General features: G+C 46.0%; 2 protein-coding genes across 8 annotated transcripts in view; both read right to left on the reverse strand.

Moving 5' to 3' along the window:
• LOC100644085 overlaps positions 1-8648 on the reverse strand; it is a 220483-nt gene extending 211835 nt beyond the window's left edge. Inside the window, exons 1-2 of one of the 2 annotated variants that reach the window (XM_048405651.1) lie at positions 8171-8648; positions 7453-8096 (exon numbers count right to left, since the gene is read on the reverse strand). In XM_048405651.1, the coding sequence (XP_048261608.1) occupies positions 7453-7798 (346 nt within the window). In that variant the 5' untranslated portion in view covers positions 7799-8096; positions 8171-8648. Of the gene's footprint in view, positions 1-7452 lie in introns of both variants that reach the window. The other variant, XM_020864352.2, reaches the window with a different exon arrangement.
• Positions 8649-15744: 7096 nt separating this feature from the next.
• The window catches only part of LOC100643962 (phosphatidylinositol 3-kinase regulatory subunit gamma), a 34165-nt gene continuing 28313 nt past the window's right edge, over positions 15745-21596 (reverse strand). For 5 of the 6 annotated variants that reach the window (XM_048405635.1, XM_020864347.2, XM_012310233.3 and 2 more), the window contains one exon: positions 15745-21508. In XM_048405635.1, the coding sequence (XP_048261592.1) occupies positions 21211-21508 (298 nt within the window). In that variant the 3' untranslated portion in view covers positions 15745-21210. The remainder of the gene's footprint in view (positions 21509-21596) is intronic. The other variant, XR_001098863.3, reaches the window with a different exon arrangement.

Raw genomic sequence — 21596 nt, forward strand, 5'->3', positions numbered from 1 at the left:
CCTCGAATTTCAACGACAAAAGTTAACGTACCATTTCGACGTTCGAGGATACGTCTGCGAGGCTTGGAAAAAATCTCTATTTCGAAGAATAATCGAGACAGAACGATTCTATGAGAAATTCTACCAACAAGAACCATCCAATTTTCCAGGGGATGAATTTCTGCGATAAAAAAGAATGCGGCAACTCCGAAAACAGAAGTCGAAGCGGCAAAAGACGATGCTGCGATGCGAACAGTGGAATTGCGATAATAGAAAGGGCGATAAAAAACATTTAAAAAAGCGATTGCGGTAATAAAGAAGGATGCAAAGATTTTGCCAAAGGAGGAAATATGAATATACGAAGAAAATAGCGCGACAAATTCTAGCAATGGGAAAACGTGAGTTGCCGATCAGGAAATACGACCCGATATATATAGGTGAACTGGTATCTCCTACGATATGAATGACATCGAATATTCGAAGAATAAGATACCACCTTGCCCTGTAATCTTATTGAACGAGGGTCGATGTTCCCGTATAAATACCCACTTCCGCGACTTGTACAGCTCGATTTACAAACACGAATAGCCTTTTTGCGAGCAGGTGAAATTTCCCGCACATAGTATCCGCAGGATGATCAATGGCAGTTATGGGTATCGCGGAGCTCATTCTATCCCGTTCTCTTCTTCCTGGGCAACACTTTGGTCGGAAGGTTGGCTCGCAGGCCGAGTTTCAAGCGGAGAACTTGTGTCTCTACGATGCTCGAGTCCTCGTCGATATTGATTTCCTCGCAACGTTATTTACCTCTCTTTTCGCGCCCTCTTACGACGCTCGTTTCTCTATATTACGTCGTTACGGTCATTCGATGTCCGACAAATCAACTTCGTTCGGAGAATTGGAATACGAGTTGGTCGTAAGGCTGGTACACGCTTTTCGCGCGATGAAATTCTCGAATATCCGAAACTAGACACACCTGTTTGAACGTTCGTTGTAGTTTGTCGTGTCGTGTGAAGTATAAAACGTTTTGAAATTTCATCGACGCGACTTTTAATGAGACACGACCATCGTGATTACATCGGTACGATTTGAAATCGATTTGACAGGGTATATAAAGGTTAGAAGATATTCATCGCGGATATGTGCATTTGATAGAAAAATAGTACACAGCGTGAATATCCATTTTAAGCGGCCGATAAATATAATTGCACTGCATATTGAGGTTTGTTAATACGATGGATAACTGACTGTTTAAATACTTTTATGATCTCTGCGAGATACGTACTTGTAGTAAATATCTTGTAATCCCTATATAATTTCCGAAATTGTTTCAAACTTCACCGACACGATCGTAATAATAGTAGAGTTGTGCAACAATACTGATGAAATTTCAAAATGTTTCGTACAACGGAATAATATGTATAATAAAATGTATCTACGTGCATGAAGGATAGCTACGCTTACTTTCGACCACCTTTTGTATATAATATAACAAGTGGAATACGCGAGCGTTGCAACGAAGAAAATTGCTGGAAAACCGAATCGCGGCAAAATACGAGGAATAAAGCGTCGTTCGTAAAAGCTAGTCGGCTCTTTCCATCGACTGCGCCACGCTTTCATACAACAGCACGGTTAAACGTGACGCGTGCAAACCACGATAATAAAGTATACAGCTACGACGATCCGAAGCATGGCGCGTGGCAACAAAATTTTTCAAAAATATATTTCACCCGACGACCGGGTCCCGAGTGGCTGACCGTAACCGAGCTCTTCCACTGGCAGCGGTACACAGTGGAACAAGCCGGCGAGGGTCAAACGCAATCCGGCTAATTTCCATTTCTGTTAATCAAACGCAAATTTCATTACATTAAAAGAGCGACCCTTGACCGAGGTAAAGCAAAAATCTGCCCAATTAAACGAGGAGAGCGCGGCAAGCAGCGTTTTAGCGTTTTCACAGGGCAACCGAAACGTATAGGAGAACGAAGCAAAAAGCAACTCGTTCGCTTTCTTCTCGTTGGATTCGGTATTAATGGGCTTTGTTCGAGAGAAATCGATCTCGAACGACCATCGTCTCGAATTACAACCGATAAAAATCAAAGAGCCAACTGTATCGTCTATTACCAATTTCTTCGTCTGTTTTTTCGTCTGCTTATTGGATTTCTAATCGCGGCTTAAGCATCGTTAAGAGGGGAAAATCTTCGACAAGAACAAAGTTAAACTCGATACTGGAACCTCCTAAACGTGGAAAGAAGTTGGCAAGTAAAATTCCATAGGGGAAGAGTCACGAAGGATACGGCGAATCGACTCACTTGGAAAGTTCGACTCGGTCGGCAAGGCGAAAAACCTTGGAAAAAGGGCGTAAATGGGAAATACGGAAAGCGGAAAACGAGAAAGAGCCGGCCGACTGTAGCTGGTTCTCGAGCAACGACGAAGAAATTGCTGGAAGGAATGCGCCACTTGCTCGCGAGTGAACGCCGTTGAAAGTCAATTCCTCGCGCGGTGTACACGAAACGTCATCCCGCGTGATTAACGATCACGGAATTAATTTCGAGCAGCGACAGAGCAAATACTTCGGGGATTAAGCGTCCGGGGGTTGTCTTTGTTTTTCCGTTCGGGATTCCCTATGAAATATGTATAAAGCGTGTCCCGGTTACGGGCGACGACCGAATTACGCGCGGCAATCTTCAAGATCGAGGATTAATCAAACGCGGTCGTTTAATCAAATCGAGCAGCCTAGTCTATCGGCCGACCCGATTTCCCTCGATCCGCTGCGCGCCGGAGACGTTCTGTAATTCTCTAATAATATCGGCAAACGAGATTTCAAATCTGTTTCCTTCTACGATTAATCCTCGGCGCAACCGACGGAAACGCAAAAGTACCAAGATGGATAAGTCTAGATTCCCGAGCTGACGTTACGTGTTTTCACGAGCCAACGACTTCCAGCCGTATCCACGCCAGAAACAGTCGAGTGCCGTTGTCGAGCCGGCAGAAATAAAAATTCCAGGACGAATAAACGCGTCCCGTTTGCAATCGGAAAGTTAACAAGAAGGCTCGCGAATCGTTTCAACGATCGAGGTCACGGCGAAGGGACGTGTTCAAAGGGAACCGCCGTATATATCGGGTCAAGGAGGCCGAGGTTGCCAGCCAATTAATTAGTCATTTCTTTGACGAGGATTCTCGTAGTTCGAGGTGTTCTCTTTGCCGCGATACGAGTAGTAATAACAGCGCCTCTTCGAACTGACGGCGCGGCCAGCGGAATCGTTCGTCGAGGAAGCGAAACGAGGTCGAGTCAAATAAAATAGGAGAGCGCGGGACCATCTTCCGGTACGATCTTCGTTTCCGAGGGAACTTGCTTGAAATCGAGGATCGCGCGTACAACGCGGTAACTCGATAAAACACCCGTAAATATTTATGGAACTTGCCTAGTACGCGTTTGCTAACGAATCGATACAACGACCGTGTAAATTTTTCATCGAATAGCTGCGTCTTCTCCGAGAGTCGATCAGGACGACGACACAGGGCAGAAACCGCGATTTTGAACGGCAAACGGCATGCAAGCGTCGTCTCGCGAACACGTATCGTTTCGCGCTATCGTGGCGGACTCTGCCGCGAGCGAGTTGGCTGCAGAATGTTTAGAACCGAACTGGTGCTATCACAGCCTCTATCGAAGCCAGCACACGATGTTCGAATTTATTTTCGATAATGAAATTTTGCCGAATAATTAATTACGAGGATCGAGGCCCGGAAAATCAAACTGTTCCGTAATTTAATGGAACGGGCCGCTATCGGAACCGTTCGTTGCGATATCGAAGCGTTCTTTTAAATCGCGCCCTCGTCTGACTAATGGCATTGCCGCGCGAAAATATGCGCATACGTTTCCAAGGCTGGCTACCGAAAGAGTAAAACCAAATGGAATACGTACACAGGGCAACGACCAGCCTGACTTTTATGCGTTGCGTGGCTCACGTGGAATATTAAGTTTTATACAAGATGCGAGCGTGCAGCCTCGTTCTTTTTTTACTCTTTTCCTCGAGCAATTAATAACGCTAAAAAGAAGAGAGACGAATCGTTCGACGAGGTGCACGTGTAAAATCTAGGTGCTTTAGGAAACTCTAGAGCAGAATTACCGATGGAAACGGCAGAGTAAGGGAAACACCGCGCGAACGTAAACAGTATCCTCGAGCGTATTCGATCATTCTACCGCGATTAATTAATCACGCCGGACTATAGATGTCCATCGAAGCGGCACAGCGCTTAAGATTTTCTCGCGTACAACTACAATAGATACGCGTTTCCACTGAAAGTTCAGTTTCCCAGGAGATACGATCGACCACGAGAGATGTTCGAGTAACGGGATACGCACGATCGTCGAATACCGAGCGCAGAGAAGAAACCAAAGGTTGTTTATTCCTGCGGCGAACGTCGATTCGATTCGACCGATGCGAAAAATTTGAGAATCGCGATGGGATAAACGAGAAGGTGACCAGGGGGTGGAGCAGAGGAACTCGAAGGCACTCCGAATTTATGCGAAAGCAACCTCGTTACGGTGCGGCTGGCAAAGTAGGTCGCATGAAAATAGCGAGGACGTTTAAAAGCGCCTCACCGTGCGATTTAACGTCAATGGGCCACTTCTCGTTCCCCTCTTTTCTTTTTATCCGTAGACCGCGCGCGCCTCCTTTTTCTCGGCCGCAGCCCGCTCCCTCTCTCTCCTCTTTCCGCGCGTTTCTTCCTTTTTGCGAGCTGACTCGCGACATTTAAGCCAGGAGTCGTACAACGACGGTGGCGAGCGCTTGGAAAAATCTTTGCCCGCTGTGGCCACGAGCGAGCGAGAGAGCGAGCGAGCGTGCCTGCGCTTTTTTCGCAGGATTCCTTCTCTATGGGCTGTCGCCTTCTGTTCCGTACGCCTTCGTGCCTCGACGCTTCGCAACGTTGCCCTCTCTCGTCTCGGCGACCATCCCTTTCTCGCTCTGTGCCGACCTTAAGTTTCGTTTTCAACCGACTGCGCTCCGCTACGAATTCAACACGACGTTTCTTCGGGCCGGTTAATTAGTCCGGCGGTTTAAAGCGTGATCACGCTGCCTTGATCGATTTACGAGAAGGATGCGGTATGTCCGGAAGAAGAACGAACAGCGCTATAGCGAACGAGTACCGTTACAGTTTTCCTCGATGGAATCAGAATACTGTATCGAACACATATGTCACGTCAATCGCGTTAGGTCGTTCACATTTTCTATCGAGTTTAATCGTGATTCGATATGCAAGGATCGCAAAAGTTATATATTTACATGTAAATATATATATATATATCTACATATAAATTAATTTTGCGCAATTGATTATCTGGAAATATAAATACATTCGGTATATACGAACGCACCAACGCTATAACGAACGAGGTGGTGGAACCAATTACATTCGTTCTAGCATGCCCGATTGAAATTGAAAACTACCGTCCCGTTTAAATTCCAACGTTAAAGTTAACGCTACTTTTTTTACAGTTACGCCGGAATCGAATGAAATCCATCACTCGTGAAACTCCTTCGAGATACATCAGGAACAAAGGGGCGATTTCCATTCTCGTCAACGCAACGACGAGACCGAAGAACGGAACAACGAGGGCGAAACGAAACGAAAAGAGGTGGACGAGGTATGGTTCACCCTCGACCTTCGACAGAAAGAGAGAGCAGGAATATAAAAGGCCGATGAGGCCGATCGTCTTTCATTACTAACACTCTATGAGCACGTACGCGATATTTCGCCAGCGAGGAATTCCGTGATGGGGTATAAATGACTTCCTCCCTGAAACTTGCTCACTGGCTATAGACGCGCCGGATAACCTTCGATCGTAGCTGACCTCGATCCAAGTTCATCCCATGTAGGGGCCGAAATGCCCGCAGACACCGTTTGCTTCCTACGACAACGTCGACCGTCGACTGTTCGCGTGTGTCCCGCTAAGTACCGTTGTCTCCATTAACTTCGCCGAAACCGAGAAGACTTAAAAGAACGGATCGTCCTGGTTTCCGCCGCAACGAGCAACTGCGGTAACGATAAAATACCAGCGACTGGTACGCTCTATCTATCCTTTGTTTTTAGTTCCGAGAACTTGGAATCGTAGAGCTACGATATGGAGGCTGGTCGAGCGAGTAACGTTCGTTTCCGACAATGGGCACTCGTTCGAAGAGAAACGAAAGAGATGAAATGATCAAATATAGCGGGAGAGGAAGGTTAAGGGGTAACGAGGTTTGTGGTTCCTTGAATACGGAGAAAAGAAGGGTGGAGAAAGAGTTGACGAGGGCGGTGAGAAGGTGGTTCCGAAGCCGGTCGTATAATCCGCGAATATGAATAACGAACAGGCAAGTTGAAAAGACCGTGGCCCATAAATTCGAGTTAATTAAAGATATCGATCCAGGAGGCGGCGTAAAGAATATTTTCGAGCTAGTTTTCGCGGATGAAAAGCCACGACGTCGACGGTTAGTTCGACGTTTGTTCGAGCATCCGTAGCTTGGACGAAGATTAATATGTGACGGAAACGTTGGTTGGTTAATTAGCGGAAAAATCAGGATGAAGAAAGAAGAGCCGACTCGTTTCTTCCCGGTATTTCTTCGGAGAAAGAAATTGAAAGTAGAAGGAGATCTGAAAAGGCTGCGAGAAAAGACGAAGGGATGGTCGGGGGTGACTCGCATTCCGCTTGAAAACAGGCCACTCGATTACGCGGTTGTTTCGCCACTTAAATTACCACCGCATTGAACTCGCGTCGATAAACCGTCGTTGTTGAATTAATAACTGATCCTAATTGAATTAATAATCCGCTCATCCCTCTACGGAAATTGTAATAGCTGCTCGGTGGCTAACAAAATACGGCCAAGCTATACGTACAGTTATTGGTTCCTGTTCAATTATTGACTTCCCTTCTATCTCTTCCCTCGCCCTTCGCCTCGTCTCCATTGGAATGTTCTATCAAATCACCGGCAAAACGAATGTTCATAAAAAAAAAAAAACGGAAACGAGCTTCGTCGAACACACTTCCCGATACCGAAACTACCACTTTACCTGCATTCGCGTATTCGATTAATCAACGGGCGCAAATCCAACGACGAAAGTACGTTCCAAAGTATCGCCGATTCGCGATCGTACTCTGTGTCGCGCTAAAGAGCAGCGAAAGTAGCTTCGCGAAACAAATAGCGAACGACCTTCGACTTTGTATCGAACGAACACGCGTGATCGAGGTACCGCGACTGTTTACGAATCAGTCCCGGCGAGCCAGTGTCAACAAACGCGATTCCCTACCGACGAGCGCGCTCTTGTTGATTACGCGACAAAGTTGACCGAGATATTTCGAGCAAAGGGCAGTTTCGTCGAATTGCAGGGAACGCAAACGGAAAGTATAAAAACTAAGAAATCTGGGTTTTTTTTTCAAAACGCCAGACAAAATTCTGAAAACGATATTCAAGGAATAAATCTTAGAACGAAACTTACCGCTTCTCCCCGTTGGCGTCGGCGCGGACGTGGATCTTCCGGTTGGCTCCGAGATCGGGTATACCAGGTCGCAGCACTCTCTCTCGGGGAACTCGCTGGCGCGAGTGCACCTACAGCAGCAGAAGAGCACGACGAGAGCCGCGGCGACGCTCGTCAGCAGCGTCGAGCGCGCGAGCAGCGTCCCGACGACACGTGACATGACTCGTCCCATCAGATCATGATACGGCATTGAGGACGACCTGCTGCCCTTCAGCCTCTCCGCAACGCGCTCCTCTTCGACGCTTTCAACGGCCACCGGTCGACCAGTCGGACGACTGAGACGAATCCCGCGGTATCCGCGCGACATTCTCTCGTCGTCCGTCTCATCGTGCGACGTCTCCTCCACCTTCGATGAGATCCAACCAAACCGAACACTCGTCGTTGTATCCACGCCGGGATATCGGCCGGCGATCGTGTCCACACTTATTTTCCCCTTCTTTCTCTCTACCTTTCTATTTCTCTATCTTTCGCTTTCTTCTCTTCTCTCTCGCTCGTACGAGGCAAAACGCGCACACTTTGCAGGATTCTACGATTCCCGATCACGATCGATCAAACACTTTACTCGCGATTGCACGACCAACGTGGAACTTGTACTCGAGAAGAACCTAAAAAGAGGATCTTCGTACGGTGATCGAGGACCTAGTTCGCGTGGCGTGAACTTCGTCCCGACGCGACGCACCGAACAACCTCTTCAACCTCGACCCGATCTCGTGATTCCGTTCGCGAAAGAATCTTCGATCGATCACACGCGCGAGCCACGACGCGAGACGCGAACCAACCGCGATGCTGGACGGTATCGAGAAACAAACGGAAATCCGCACCAACTCTGCCGATCACGACGAGGATCGCGACTCGCGCTTCGAACGATATGTGACCGTGTACAGAAAGACGTGTGCGCGCGCGTGTGTGTGTGTGTATGCCTCCGTGCGTGAAAAAGTGTGCGGCGATTTGGAGTACGACGGGGTGTTAGCGTGGCTGCAGAAAACGATGCGGCAAAATTCGCGCACTCGGTCCTCGTGTCGCGTTCCGAACACACTTGGCGCGCGCGTGCTCGCCAACCGAGCGTGCTTTCGAGTCGAGACCGCGTCGCCACGGCGTCCCGACGCCCAATGACGACCGCACCGTGTTAGACCGACGGCCGCGCGACTACCACCGCCCCGCCAACCCTCTGCCGCCCTCCTTCTACCGTCGCTACCTGCTCTCTCTCCCCCTACTCTCTCCCGACACAACTTACACACGATAGTTTCTGCGCGAAAGTGTGCGCGCTCTTCGCGTTCCGAAGGCTGCGAGAGCGGCGTTCTCCCGCTTTGCCTCTACGTGTCCTTGCACGCGACGCTCGCTCCACGTTCGCCTTACGCTTTGCCCCAGGCTCGTATGCGCAGACCGGGACTAACCTCTCCGTGTGTTCCCCTTTGTAGCCGCTCGTAACGCGGCATTCAGGTGCTCGCAGGGGAACGCACACCTGCCAACACTACTGGTCTCCGGGGTGCACGCGCGAAACGCGTACCTGATTCGCAGGCGCAATCCCCGATGGCCACTCTTGTCTATCTACCTTCGCGTGGTTCGCGCTTTTCCATTCTATTCTCTCTCTTCCTTTCTTTTATTTTTCTCTCGAAAGCTCGGGTGCTTTTTTCTACTTTTGCAGCTTGAGACAACGACGTGAGATCGCGTGGGTTCTGTCTCGTTCGAGTAACCAACGCATTAGTCGCGATGCATTTTTAAGGATCGTCGAAGGTGGTAGTCCAGTGCGCGTGAGATTGTACAGATGCCCAGCTTTCGAGCGTGCAAATAGTTCAAGGATGGCAAGCGAAACGACGCTACGCTGTTTCAAAGTATAGGGACGTTGTTTCTAGAAGACCTGACCGCAAAGTGGACAAGAAGAGAGTAAGGAACAATGCGCTGCTTTTCCAGCAATTCGAAATGCAACACAGCGATACCTGCGATCGTTAAAAATTTCCAACTATGTTGCTTTCTATGTATTCTATATATGTTTTCTCGTGGAATATCGTTTCTCTTATGAACGGATGTCGATACGATATAAAAAATGAAGAATACGCGTCCGCCACGTGGTGGAACGCGTAGGCGCGCTCGCACTCGTTGCGTGTTTCTTCCTCGTAAGTTCGGCTTGGCCCGATATCGGTGTCCGTAGTTATTGTGCCGGCGTGCACATCGTGTCGAGCGTGTCGGTGTGTCGGAATCGAGCACGTACATTCGGATGTTCGCCGATGTGGCGGTACGCGTCGTGCTGCTGGCGTACGTGTCGATGTAACACGATTCCACGGGAGTTCGTAGAAACGACAACGTCCGAGCGGATCCGAGGGATTCCGAGCGGAGAAACATCCCCTGGCCGGGGGGGTGGCCAGGCGGCCGACCAGCCACCGACCCACCGACATCCCTCGTTCCTCGTACGCGCCGTTCCTGACCTCGTTTCGCTCGGTTTGTCGAGGTCGGTTACGCGGAAATGCTCGCCGAACCCCGTCGAACCGGTCCACCCCTGAAAACCGGCTTAACCCTTAAGCATCGTCACGTCGTTCCGGGTTGTTCGCGATCGCACTCTCATCCCGCTACTAACGGCCTGCGAAAGAGATACAAGATGCGAGATAACACTTCTTCGACAGTTTCGCCAAGAGGTTGCCCGAATTTCTCGTTTGCAAGCAGCCACTTGTTCGCGGCGAAGTTTCTCTATACTCGACGAAGCCGAAGATGGAGAACCAATCTACGAAAGGTTGTGAAATTTTCATGGTTGCGGGAACGAATCGGGTCAGAGACAGGTTGGAAATTTCAACCGGTCCATCGTTGTAGCTTCTCGGTTACGCGATCTTAATAAACGATGGCGGTTGTTAAGGATCGTGATCGGTTGAGGGACCGCTCCCATGAATATGAAAATCAAACAAATTGATAAAGTTGGAGGAAGCTAGACGTTCCGAGGGTTGTTCGCGGTGACAGGAACCATAAGCTAGGTCTCGATAATTTCGGCCAGCGCAACGCAATGACCGGTGTCATCGTCCGCGAATCAAACATTATCAATTAGGAAGGGTGATTGCTGGAATTCACGGACGACGAACGATCGAGATGCGCCGCATAATGCAGAGGCACACGGTATTATTAATTCTCGTCGCGACGTCCCGAAAATCCGATATTCGAGTCCGCCAACAGAAAAACGCAACTGACTGCGCACCGGACCACCGCATAATCGCGATTCGATTGGTCGCGTTAAATAGAACCGAACTAATATTGACGTGTAATATTAATCGAGTTTTATGGCTGCGCGGTGTAATTATTTCGTTGTTCGCGCGAACGCCCTGTATGCCGACCGTTTAACACGATCGACGTTGTTTCTTCCGTGCAAAACGCGTACGTTATCCGCGGAAAAACGACAAACGGTAAAAGCCGATACGAACGGCGAACGAACTTCTCGTACGTCAATAAATCGCAGGATGTTGCTAGATTTCAAAAGATTTTACTGACAAAGCTGAATCGCTGGCTGGAACCAGTGGTATAAGCGCGCCACTGGTCAGCCGAGAGTAGTATATTCGATAGTGGTAGAAGTTGGTGGCTGGTCGGACGGATCACGTCGGTTGCAGGGGAGTCCGAGTCAGCACTTGTACGAATAATCAACCCAGGCTGCTCTTACTCGGAGTCGAGGAGAAGTGCGCGTAAAGAGAACCTTATTCCGCGTTAATTGCCGTGTAATTTGAAGAAAAGGTAACGAGTCCAGGCGAAAGTCGAGGGGGAACTTGAGATTGTCCGGAGAAGAAGCGGAACGCTTCTTGGGGAAACTCGTGCGAGTTGCTCGTTCTTGGGGAATCGCTGTTGGCAATTCGATTTTTTAAAACGGTGAACAGATGCCTTTGAAACGACCGTTTGTTTCGGACGTTTGTTTCGAGGACACCGCGCGCGCAATCGTAAACCGACAGACCTGAAAAGAAATCAGAAAGGTCGATAGATCGCGGTCACGCGATACGATCGTGTACGATTCTGACGTAGGAAGCTGTTCGCCGAATTCAGTGATTTAATATAAGCAACAGCGAACACCAGGTTCGTGATTTATAGTCGTGACGCGTGGCGCGGTTGAGTTTCGAGTCGTGGAAATGTCTCGACGAATCGATTTCGTTTCAACGACTTATTCCGTTGGCCGAAAAGACGGGCGGAAACGACGACTCGTAGCGACTCGTAACGATCGATCGAATGACTTAAAAGCGGAAAATTATGCAATCGGAACGATCGTAAATTTCACGGCGATAAATTTTAATGGACGTCGCGAACGGAAGTGCGACAATCCTTCGCTGCATTTTTCGAAACGAGGCTCGAATTCTGTTCGATTGTACGTTATTCTTCTGCATGCCGAGGATTATTACCGCGGTTCTAAAGCGACGCGACGCCTCTGATTAAAACGCGAAGTTAGTCGCGTGCCAACCGAACACTGAGACCCGCGTGCACCGGTATCACGCAAAGGTATCGCGATCCAACCATCGGAATGATCCAGTCGCGAAGAACAGGGTGCAGTGTGCTGTAATTCCCTGCTCGCGATCGAACTGCCATTTATTTTACCCTCTAATCACAGTCGATGTCTCCCTCTCTGAAGCGTAAGGTTTGTATTTCTCGATACTAACTGCACTCTTGCGTTGTATACCCGATGTAAACTTGGACTATAGAGCCGACCGTGTAGAGAGAGCGAAAAGAAAAGCAAAAGCGAACGTGCGCTCGCGTACGACTGTAACGAAGGAAAGGAAGGGGATTCCGTGAATCAGTGTCGACGCAGTGATACTTGGAGGGTGCATTAGAAATCAGGTTTAAACGAGCTGTAATATATTCAGCGGTGTGCCGCTGTATCGGGCGACGAAACCGTCGAGGGTTCGGATGCATAGAGAACTCGACGATAGTCAACGTCGGTCTGCGGTTACAGTGAGTAGAAGTGACAGCCAGTACCTGCATAATGACTCGACTGCAGCCGTGCAATGCGGCGCGCAAGCTCGCTACGCGATGCACACTGCCAATCGGAACGTTGTTTCGTCGCGTTAGATACACCGACACGGCCAGCTAGATTCTCCACTACCATTGCCTCTGCCACCTACACCGTCGCCACGGCCATCGTACGATCGCCACCGCCGTCGCCACCACCGATCTCTATCCTCGCAACGATGTTAGGCAGGTACGTCTTTCGAAGTAAGGCACGCGATTCTCACGATTTCTTTCGAATTCGTAATTTCGCCGCCGCTAATAACTCTCCCACTCGGATTCGACTTGGTAATTTCTTGCAACTCTGCTCGCGTGTTAATTTCTCCCGTTAGCTCGTATCTGAAACAACGTCGAATCGAATCGGTATGTAACGCGACGGACAACAATTTCCTCGTATCTAGATTGATATTTTGACATTCTGTACTTTACGAACCTCGTGATTCGTTGCGTGGCAATTTCCGAAGGGTTGTTACTAGGAGGATCGTTACTCGTTGGATATTTCGGATCTGTGGAAAGGAATGGATTTGGTGACGAGTTGAATTGCGAAATAACATGGAACAACAGAGTGTTATAAGTAAAACATATTAATCATATGCAAATATAAATGGTTTTACATGGTAGAACTACCAAATAAACGGTACAATATGAGGATGACCGTTGCGCGAAAAAGCGAGTAAACATTCATTGTACCACCAGTTTTCATGCACTTCGACAGAATCCGTCAAATTCCACGTGTCCCATTAAAACCGAATATATTTATACGCGTTGTTGTTCGAGAAACAAACGAGATATATTCGCGGAGAATTTCGTCGACCATCTAAACCGTTCGTTTCCTCGATCAGTCTCTAACGGGAGACGACATCGAAATAAACGAGCCGCTATATACCAATCGCAATTTCGACAGAATACCATTGCAAGCTGTTCTCCCGATCCGTAGTTCGAATAGAAAAAAAAAAGAAAAAAATGCAAATCGTATCTCGGTCCTTGGGACGCGAGAGCATTCGAATCGCTGGAAAATTTTTGCAAATTTGTAAAACGCGCTGGCGCCCGCTCCGATTGCACCAAATCGTCGAACGACGAACGATCCCGCCACCCGTCCACCCTCGCTCCGACCATCGATCGCAAGCGCATGAAGACAGGTCGGTCCGGTAATTAAAATTTGTATTCTTTGTAGTAGTATACACTTTTACTGCGTGCACACTCAATCACAATATATGTATGATGCTCGTGTTGTGTTACATGTGTCTGTGTAGGTGTCTTCGTGTCTGTGTGCCTGCACATATATAGATATATAAGTACACATACATAGATCGTTCTAAGATCGCGCATGCCTCGGCGCATATATCTATATACATGCACCGTTTTTATAATATGATTTCACTTTTTTTTTTCCTTTTGTTCTTTTCCATCGTCTCATATACTTATGACAATAATAGTATATTTTACATGCAAAAACAAAAAGTTTTATCACAGTGGGACAGCATACATTCGTTAATAACGTAATAATTGTATATCGATAACTTCTTCTCTGCCTTCTTTTGTAACACCCTCCCCGTGTAATCCCCATCCCATAAGCCCCAGGTATCCGAAACCCACCCAACTCGACTTTTTCTCGTCCCAATCCCTTCCCTCCCCTCCCCACCCACTCTCTCTCTCTCTCTCTCTCTCTCTCTCTCTCACTCACTCACTCTTTCTCTCTCTCGCATATCCACGAAATAGAATCCATTCGCTGAACCGATTCGTTTAATGATCAGTGATTATCGCCTTGCAGCGCAACCACCACACGATCGTGCTTTCTCACTCGCATACAGGCGCCCCGATGTCCACCGACACGTTTGAATCTCACACGATACCCGGCCACGGAAAACGAAGAAAGAAAAAGACTGGCAAGGATCCAAATGGACGTACACGAAATCTGTCGACCGTCGAACACGATTTTAAGACGGTTTCGCGTGCGACCGATCTCTCTCTCTCTCTCTCTCTCTCTCTCTCTCTCACTCTCGCTCTCAAACATACACACGCTTTATTTTAACACAGACGATCGATAGGGGCGAAATCGCCTTGAAGCCGTGCTCTCGCGGTTCGAACGCGTATTGTATATTATAGACGGTCGAGATATCCCCCAAATGGGATGTATCGTGTTTTTACTTAACTGGCAAGAGATCAGAGTTGGGCAATATTTTATTCGGCGAACGTTGTCCTCGAGAGCGTACGCGAATTCCTAGATGATCCATCACGCGCCAAGAATACGTTTTTACGTCGCGGATATTCGCAACACTTTGCTAAGTGAGCAGCCACGCTTACCGGTGAATCAACTTCGATTTATACACACAGTCGTGTTCGGTTTCGTTCGAACTTTAAATGAAAAATTCGTTGGAAAATAACGCCCAATTCTGTGAATTTTCTCAAGCTTATCAGACGGAGAGAATTGCCCTGAATAGGCAACACGACCAACAAATTCTCCTCCCATCTGTTTTCTTCTGTAATTTGGACACAGATTTGGGTAAATTGCGAAGATCGTTACACGACGTTCTTGCGTGATCTTTAACATTCTCGCTCTTTAACTTGTCGCGCCTTCTCAAGCATACACACGCTTTTCTCGACAGACTCTCGTACTTTCTCTTGGAATCGTCTTTCCCCGATCTCAGCCATTTCTGGAGCAGAGGCGTCAAGAGATACTCCGATTTTACAATTTACAATTAATTCGTTATGCCTAGGGTAACAATATATTGGTCTACGGCGATCCTTCATTCTTTCCACTAGTTTCTATTTCCTATTGGCCTGTTTGTTTCTACTTAAATCGTTAGCATTGACAAAAGAGAGGAATCGAATCCATGTTTCATCGGTTTACTCGATAAAAGGACGTATCGTAACGCTTAAATTACTCGTTTCCTTCGTGTACAATAGTTCGTTAGGTAGTTTAAATATCTCGTTAGTAACTGGAACCTGAGAGTTTCGCCCATAGCTAAACCGCCAGAGTAACATATTATTTATACATATTGCTGCAAATATTAGAAAAAGAGTGTCCACGAACGTCCAGAGAAACTGTTCGTCGTATCCTCTATATTAGTTTTCCAAATGTCAGGAAAAATCGGCGTCTCGCATACTATTACAGGAATCGCTATTTATGCATTAGAAATTATGGTTTCGATTACGATAAGTGTTATCGATACGATTTGATTATCAATGTTTCGCAGAAAATTTCTTTCTTTATGTTGCAAGGCTCTTCATTTCGTGACGAGCATACCAGAATATCTCACTAGATCGATCATCTCTTGTCACTCTTTCCTTTTCTTTTGCCGTCGTACAATATATTCTCGTTGATCGTCGATCGATCGTTTATCGACGATTCGCACCGTACGAAATATCTCGTCCCTCTCTGTTCCTCCACCTTTCTACTTTCTCTTTCTTGCACGCACTCTCTCTCTCTCTCTCGCTCTCTCTCGCTCACATATCGCACCTGTTCAACTTGTAGAAAAACTAAGGCAACTTTACACGTTATCTTCTCTCGTCTCGTATCATTCTTTTCTTTTCTCTTCCTAACCGTTTCTCGCCCCCTTAAAATTCTCTCTTTCCTCGATTCTTCAATCGCTAAACCATCCAATGATTCGCATCCACCTTTTCAACCATCGATCTCGTTTCGATCCAGCGAGCACCCGTTGAATCGCCGACAAAAGTCACGGTGCCTCGTCCAGTCGATCCGATTTCTCCGTAGTTCTCCTCGTATCTTCGAATTTCTTTTGGTTCCCCGAAATTGACTCGTCGACTCGACGAGGCACAGCGGTCGACACGCTGGCACAAACGTAGAAAAGGATATCGATCGTTCATCGGACCGAACAAGTGTTGCGAAGGAAACACCGCCGAGCGTTCGCTAAAGTTTCGGCTCGCGAAAGAAACTGTTGGACCGGTCCCGCCGAGAAGTCCACGTTAATTTCCAAATCATTCTCTTTTCCTTCTTTTTTTCTTCCCTTTTTTCTTTTATTATTAGTATTTGTTTGTTTTATATATATATATATATATATATATATATATATAAAAGAGCCTCACCACCATAGCTCGGATATATTTCTATGTACATCGTGATGTGACACGTGTTTTGTATCGGGCAATCAGCGTTGCCTGACTCTCTTCTTTTATTATGCCATAAAATCTCAAACGAGGACTTGTCCCCTTTTCGAAAAATACAAAAGGATACCGCGAGAGATCAACGTCTCGCGGTCGATCGTCATCGAGTCTACGTGAAAAATCGACTCGGATAGATCGGATATAGCCCACTCCGTACAGTGGATTAAATACGATCGAGGTAAATCAAGTGCAAACGACAAATACTTGGAATGATTCGGTCTCGTCCTGTTCCGTTCATAGTTGCAAACATAATTTCCTTTCGTTGCCACGGTAAATTCCCTCGCCATTACGATAACCACTGAATATTTTAATTTTCTCCGATTGCCTGTTCGTTCCATGTTCGTTCTATACGCAGAGTATTTGTTGCACTTAATTTACCCCGACCTTGGTTTCACTTGCACGCGAGCATCTCGCGTTCTTTCTTAATCTTATTCGCCTCCATCGATGCTGCAAATAAACCGCCTGCGATCCAAACTATCGACGTAAACGCGTGCACACGATGAAAGAAAGGAAGGATCGGCCAGGACAAGCCAATAACGTTTTTCGAATATGGGCGCGTGAAAATTGAAACGATTCCAGTCGATGTTGCGCAGCCGTTCGCGATCACGTTCCGATCGAGCGATGCCAAAGCGAATTTCGCTCGGCCTTAAAAATAGAAACTTGTCTTGTGTGTTCGGTCGCGCTTATTAATTGTGTAATGGCGCTTGTCACAGACAAACGCGGACGTTATTACAAAAAGATGCCTGGTCTTTCCCTGGAAAAATTGTTGAACGTGTGTGTGTGTGTGCACGCGTACACGTTGCCTTTCATCGACGATATTCGAAAACGCACGAGCCTTGCGGATCTCGCGTTCCACGATACGCGTCGTTCCTCGTGGAAAACGCGATCGTCAAGGTTTACGTACCTTCGAATGGTACACCACGATGCTACGATATAATATATGTATATACACATATGTATACAACATACGCACGAATATATTATAAATAATCAATTAAAGGTTTGTTTTCAAAGTAAGTAAAAATATATAGATATATAATATATATAATATATATATGTTCATATATTTTTTTCCATTTTTCTCAAATCATTCTCCTCTTTTTCATCATACTTCCACGACATATACTCTTTCGCCAACGAATGTATCTCGTATCTTTTTTTCTTTTTTATGTTTTTTTTTTCTTCTTCTTCTTTATCTCTAACTCACTGTTTGTATTTCGCGCACAAGGGCATGCATCTGCGCGTAATTTGCTTACGTGTGTTTATATGTATTTGATAATGTACGATGGTCTAGTGTGTGTAGTCGTGTACTTTTAACCTGTGTGGATTGCGTTACTCCTGCTCCTGAGAAAGGACGACGAGAGCGAGTCGCGAGAAACCCGATGGATCCCGTTGGAACAAGCAGCCGGTCTGTGTTCTCCGAAACTCGAGAACCAACTACAAAAGGAGCGGTAATGGTCGTGGGTTTCAAAGATCTCTCTCTACGCGCGTATCTTTTATTTCTATCTGAAGATGTCAACGAGGATTCGACGAATCCGATATTCCAGTGAATGTTCAACGCGGATCTCGAACTCGTCGCCGTTACAGCTGGTTATACCACGTAAAAGCTACGCTTCCCGTCATCGGATTGCACGTTTCCGTCTGCTTCACTGTCATTAATTATTCGCGGCAAGTCGTGGCTTTCTTTACCATTCTAATCGGCCATTTGAAATTATAATTACATGTTTAATTCCGCTGTCGATTCTATCGTAGCTCTTCCTTCTTCCTATCGACGGTATAAACGTTGTTTTCTAGTTTCTTCTCTTTGCGTTTCTTTCTATCTTTCACAGTCGTGCAGAATGATAAACATAAAGACCTATGTTAGAATCGACGAAACACATCGAACGATAAACGGATTAAAATGCAAAGGGAACTATCGACTTCCGAAAGCAAAACGTTCAATGACTTGAATAATCGAAACGTCCAAGAAGCGAGCGACCCGGTGACGATGCGATTGAACAACGATCGAATACTGCACCTGTACGCGATTGGACGATCACGGAATCTACGATATATAAGCCTATCAGCGCCAGGGCACTTAATTTGTTTTTCTCGTATAAAAAACCTAAGCTACCTAAATCTACGTAATTCGAAGCCTTTAGGATGAGCAACGAGCCTTTCTCTTCTTTAAACAGTCTGTTTTTCCCCCTTCTGTCGCTTGCGTCTCTTCTTGCCTATCCTCGAAATTCATCATCCTATACCGAACAAACGAACGACCAAGAAAAGAAAAAAGAAAAGAGAAAAAAAAAAAAAAAGAAATTGAGGCTCGTCGCTGCTTTCAACTCTTTCAAGCTCGAGATCGTTTCTCGCTCGTCCATCGATCCGTTATATTATATCGGTTCAGTTTTCTTTTGACTATGCGGTAGCGAGAATCACGCGGGAAGAAACGAGAACGGGAAGAATCGTCGTTTTCGACTCAAGTGACCGCTACAAGTCGTGGAACCATTGTTCGCGTGGATCGCCCTCGATACACTTTTACGATTACGGACCGCAATGTAATACGTAAAATTTCTCGAGTATCGATTCAATCGCGACCGATTCAACCGTGATTCTTCTCGTTGCCGTGCCAACCGACGAGATTACCGTTACCTTTTGAGATCATTCAAAGAGCACAATGAGCTTTGATATTTAAAGCGAGAAAAAGATCCATGACCCTGTTCCACGTTTACGAGAACGTCGCGTTCTGCGTGCATAGATTTTACCGGTATTCGGTGCAATGGAAATACGGATAAAATCAAATGAAAACGACGTCTCGTGCCGTTTCAGGGACTGCAATACATCGAGTCGAATAGAGAAAAGAGCGCGACGAGACCCGTAAGACTCTCGACACGACGCACAGAAAAGAAGTACCGAACGTAAGAAAAGATTACAATTAATAAAATCACGATTAGCTTCTGCACATTCCGTCGCAATTATAATTCTACCTATATTCGTCGAAATCGACGCGCGTATTAAACCAACGATCACACGCTTCGTAAACCATAAAGGGAAAAAACAAGTAGTGATAGAGAAGAAAAACGAATTGTAAAAATCAATTGGAAAATTATAGACACGATATAATATATACATATATATGTATATACATATACATATATATATATATATATATATATATTCTTTCTCGGCAATCCGAAATCACAGACAATATGTTTAACTTTTCGAAAAACGATTTCCCTTTCTCTCTCTCCCACTCGCTCTCTCTCTCTCTCTCTCACACACACACACACACACACACACACTCTCTCTCTCACTTTCCTTTAGCACATACGCGTGTTTCGACACGCGTAGTAGCCTATACAGATCTGGCACAGCACTTGAAATCTAACATATATATATATAAAAAAGTTCCCGCGCATCCGTGAAAAACTTTGTTTTTGATTTTTTTTTTTTTTCTTTTTTCTTTTTCGTTGTAATGAAGTTCGTAAGCAACGCGGGCGGGCACGTTTTAAATCGAAAATCGATCGGAAGTAGCGTGGATCGAAATATCCGAAACCAGCCTCGTCGTCCAGTTGTTCAACCGTGATTGTTGCTACTTTAGTATATCGCTACCAAAAACATTCCGTAAGCATCCAAAAGGCTCAGTTATATGTTCTATGCGACGCGTTCTAATTATATACTCTAATATCACTGTTGTAGATCTTATACTTGGTGAATCACATTCACAATAAACGATGCCCGCGCGTATCGCGTACCGCGCGTTACACAAATGGAGGTCTGGGAAATATTCAGAAAAAATTATCGAAGAAGTCAGAAGTACAGCGGTCTACGAAATGTGTTGTGTTTATCCGTTAACCCCAAGAAGAACGGATGCGTCCATCAACCTTAGATTAGTATCAAATTTTTACGAAATGCAACTACCCTGATTACCAATCGAAACTGCGAGTAGTTTGAGCGTGGTCAGACTTATGTTTCGTTCTGCTCTATCGTATTTGTTTCTTCCGTCAAATTGCCTGTAAGACTAGATATATGCCTCTGTTACTCTGACGTATTCGATCGAATAAGTGCATCTTGAAAAATGCAACGTCGTATCACGTTCCAACACCCAAACGATTCTCCCTAAATCGAAGATACAAACTGACAACAAAAGATCATTTCTCACAGTACTCAGGGTCTCGCAAACTTGCTCAAGTAAATTTTTTCAGTCGATCATCCATAAGATCTGTCAAAAAAGGCCTGCAGACCCCGAGAGAATTGTAAAATCTATGCAGTGTGGTCCTGTTGACCGAAACAATTATTTGCTGCGCCACGGTAACATTACGTTATATAATTACATTATAAACTATAGCTTCTGAGAGTTGCTACCGCTACCAATGTTTCTCCCTTTGTTATCGATACCACTGTACTTTGTTTAAGGAAGCGTTCACCTCCGACCTATAAAAATGGAACGATCAATTGTCGCGTCTTGTTTTTCTCTAGATAATACCATCGTACCGATTAAAACGAATAGAAATTTCACAGGGCCTTCCTCGAAAAACCATTTGTTATCACCTCGTTAATTTCCAATTTCTAAATCACACCTCGATGCTAATCATGGAAACATTCATGCACACGTACATCCTAATTAATTCTGTAATTCTATTGATCGACACGCCAGCATTACGTGTGCGTCATGTAATGTTGATTTTCGAGGGGACGTGTTAGCTGTAATTGGTTTTGCGTGTGCATTTTCATCTGTAACTGCATTTGTTGAGCCTGCAACTGCGACAATGCAGCGGGCGAGGCAAAAGCTGGATAAGCCAGAGTCGTGTTAAGACTCTCATTGTGTTCCTCCAAGGAATTCTGTGCGTAGTGTAGCACCAAATGTTTCAAGCTCTTGTGGATGTTGTACGGTTCAGCGAATCCAAAACCACGTTCGGTACCATATATTATGCAATGATTCACTGTACCGTTACACCTGTAACGAATAAAAAATCGATTGCAATCTGCCTATGTCGTCAACGTTGATAAAAAGAAATTCAAGAAAGAAATGATTAATATACATA

The sequence above is a fragment of the Bombus terrestris genome, chromosome 1 (genome assembly GCF_910591885.1).
Source record: "Bombus terrestris chromosome 1, iyBomTerr1.2, whole genome shotgun sequence".
NCBI lineage: Eukaryota > Metazoa > Arthropoda > Insecta > Hymenoptera > Apidae > Bombus > Bombus terrestris.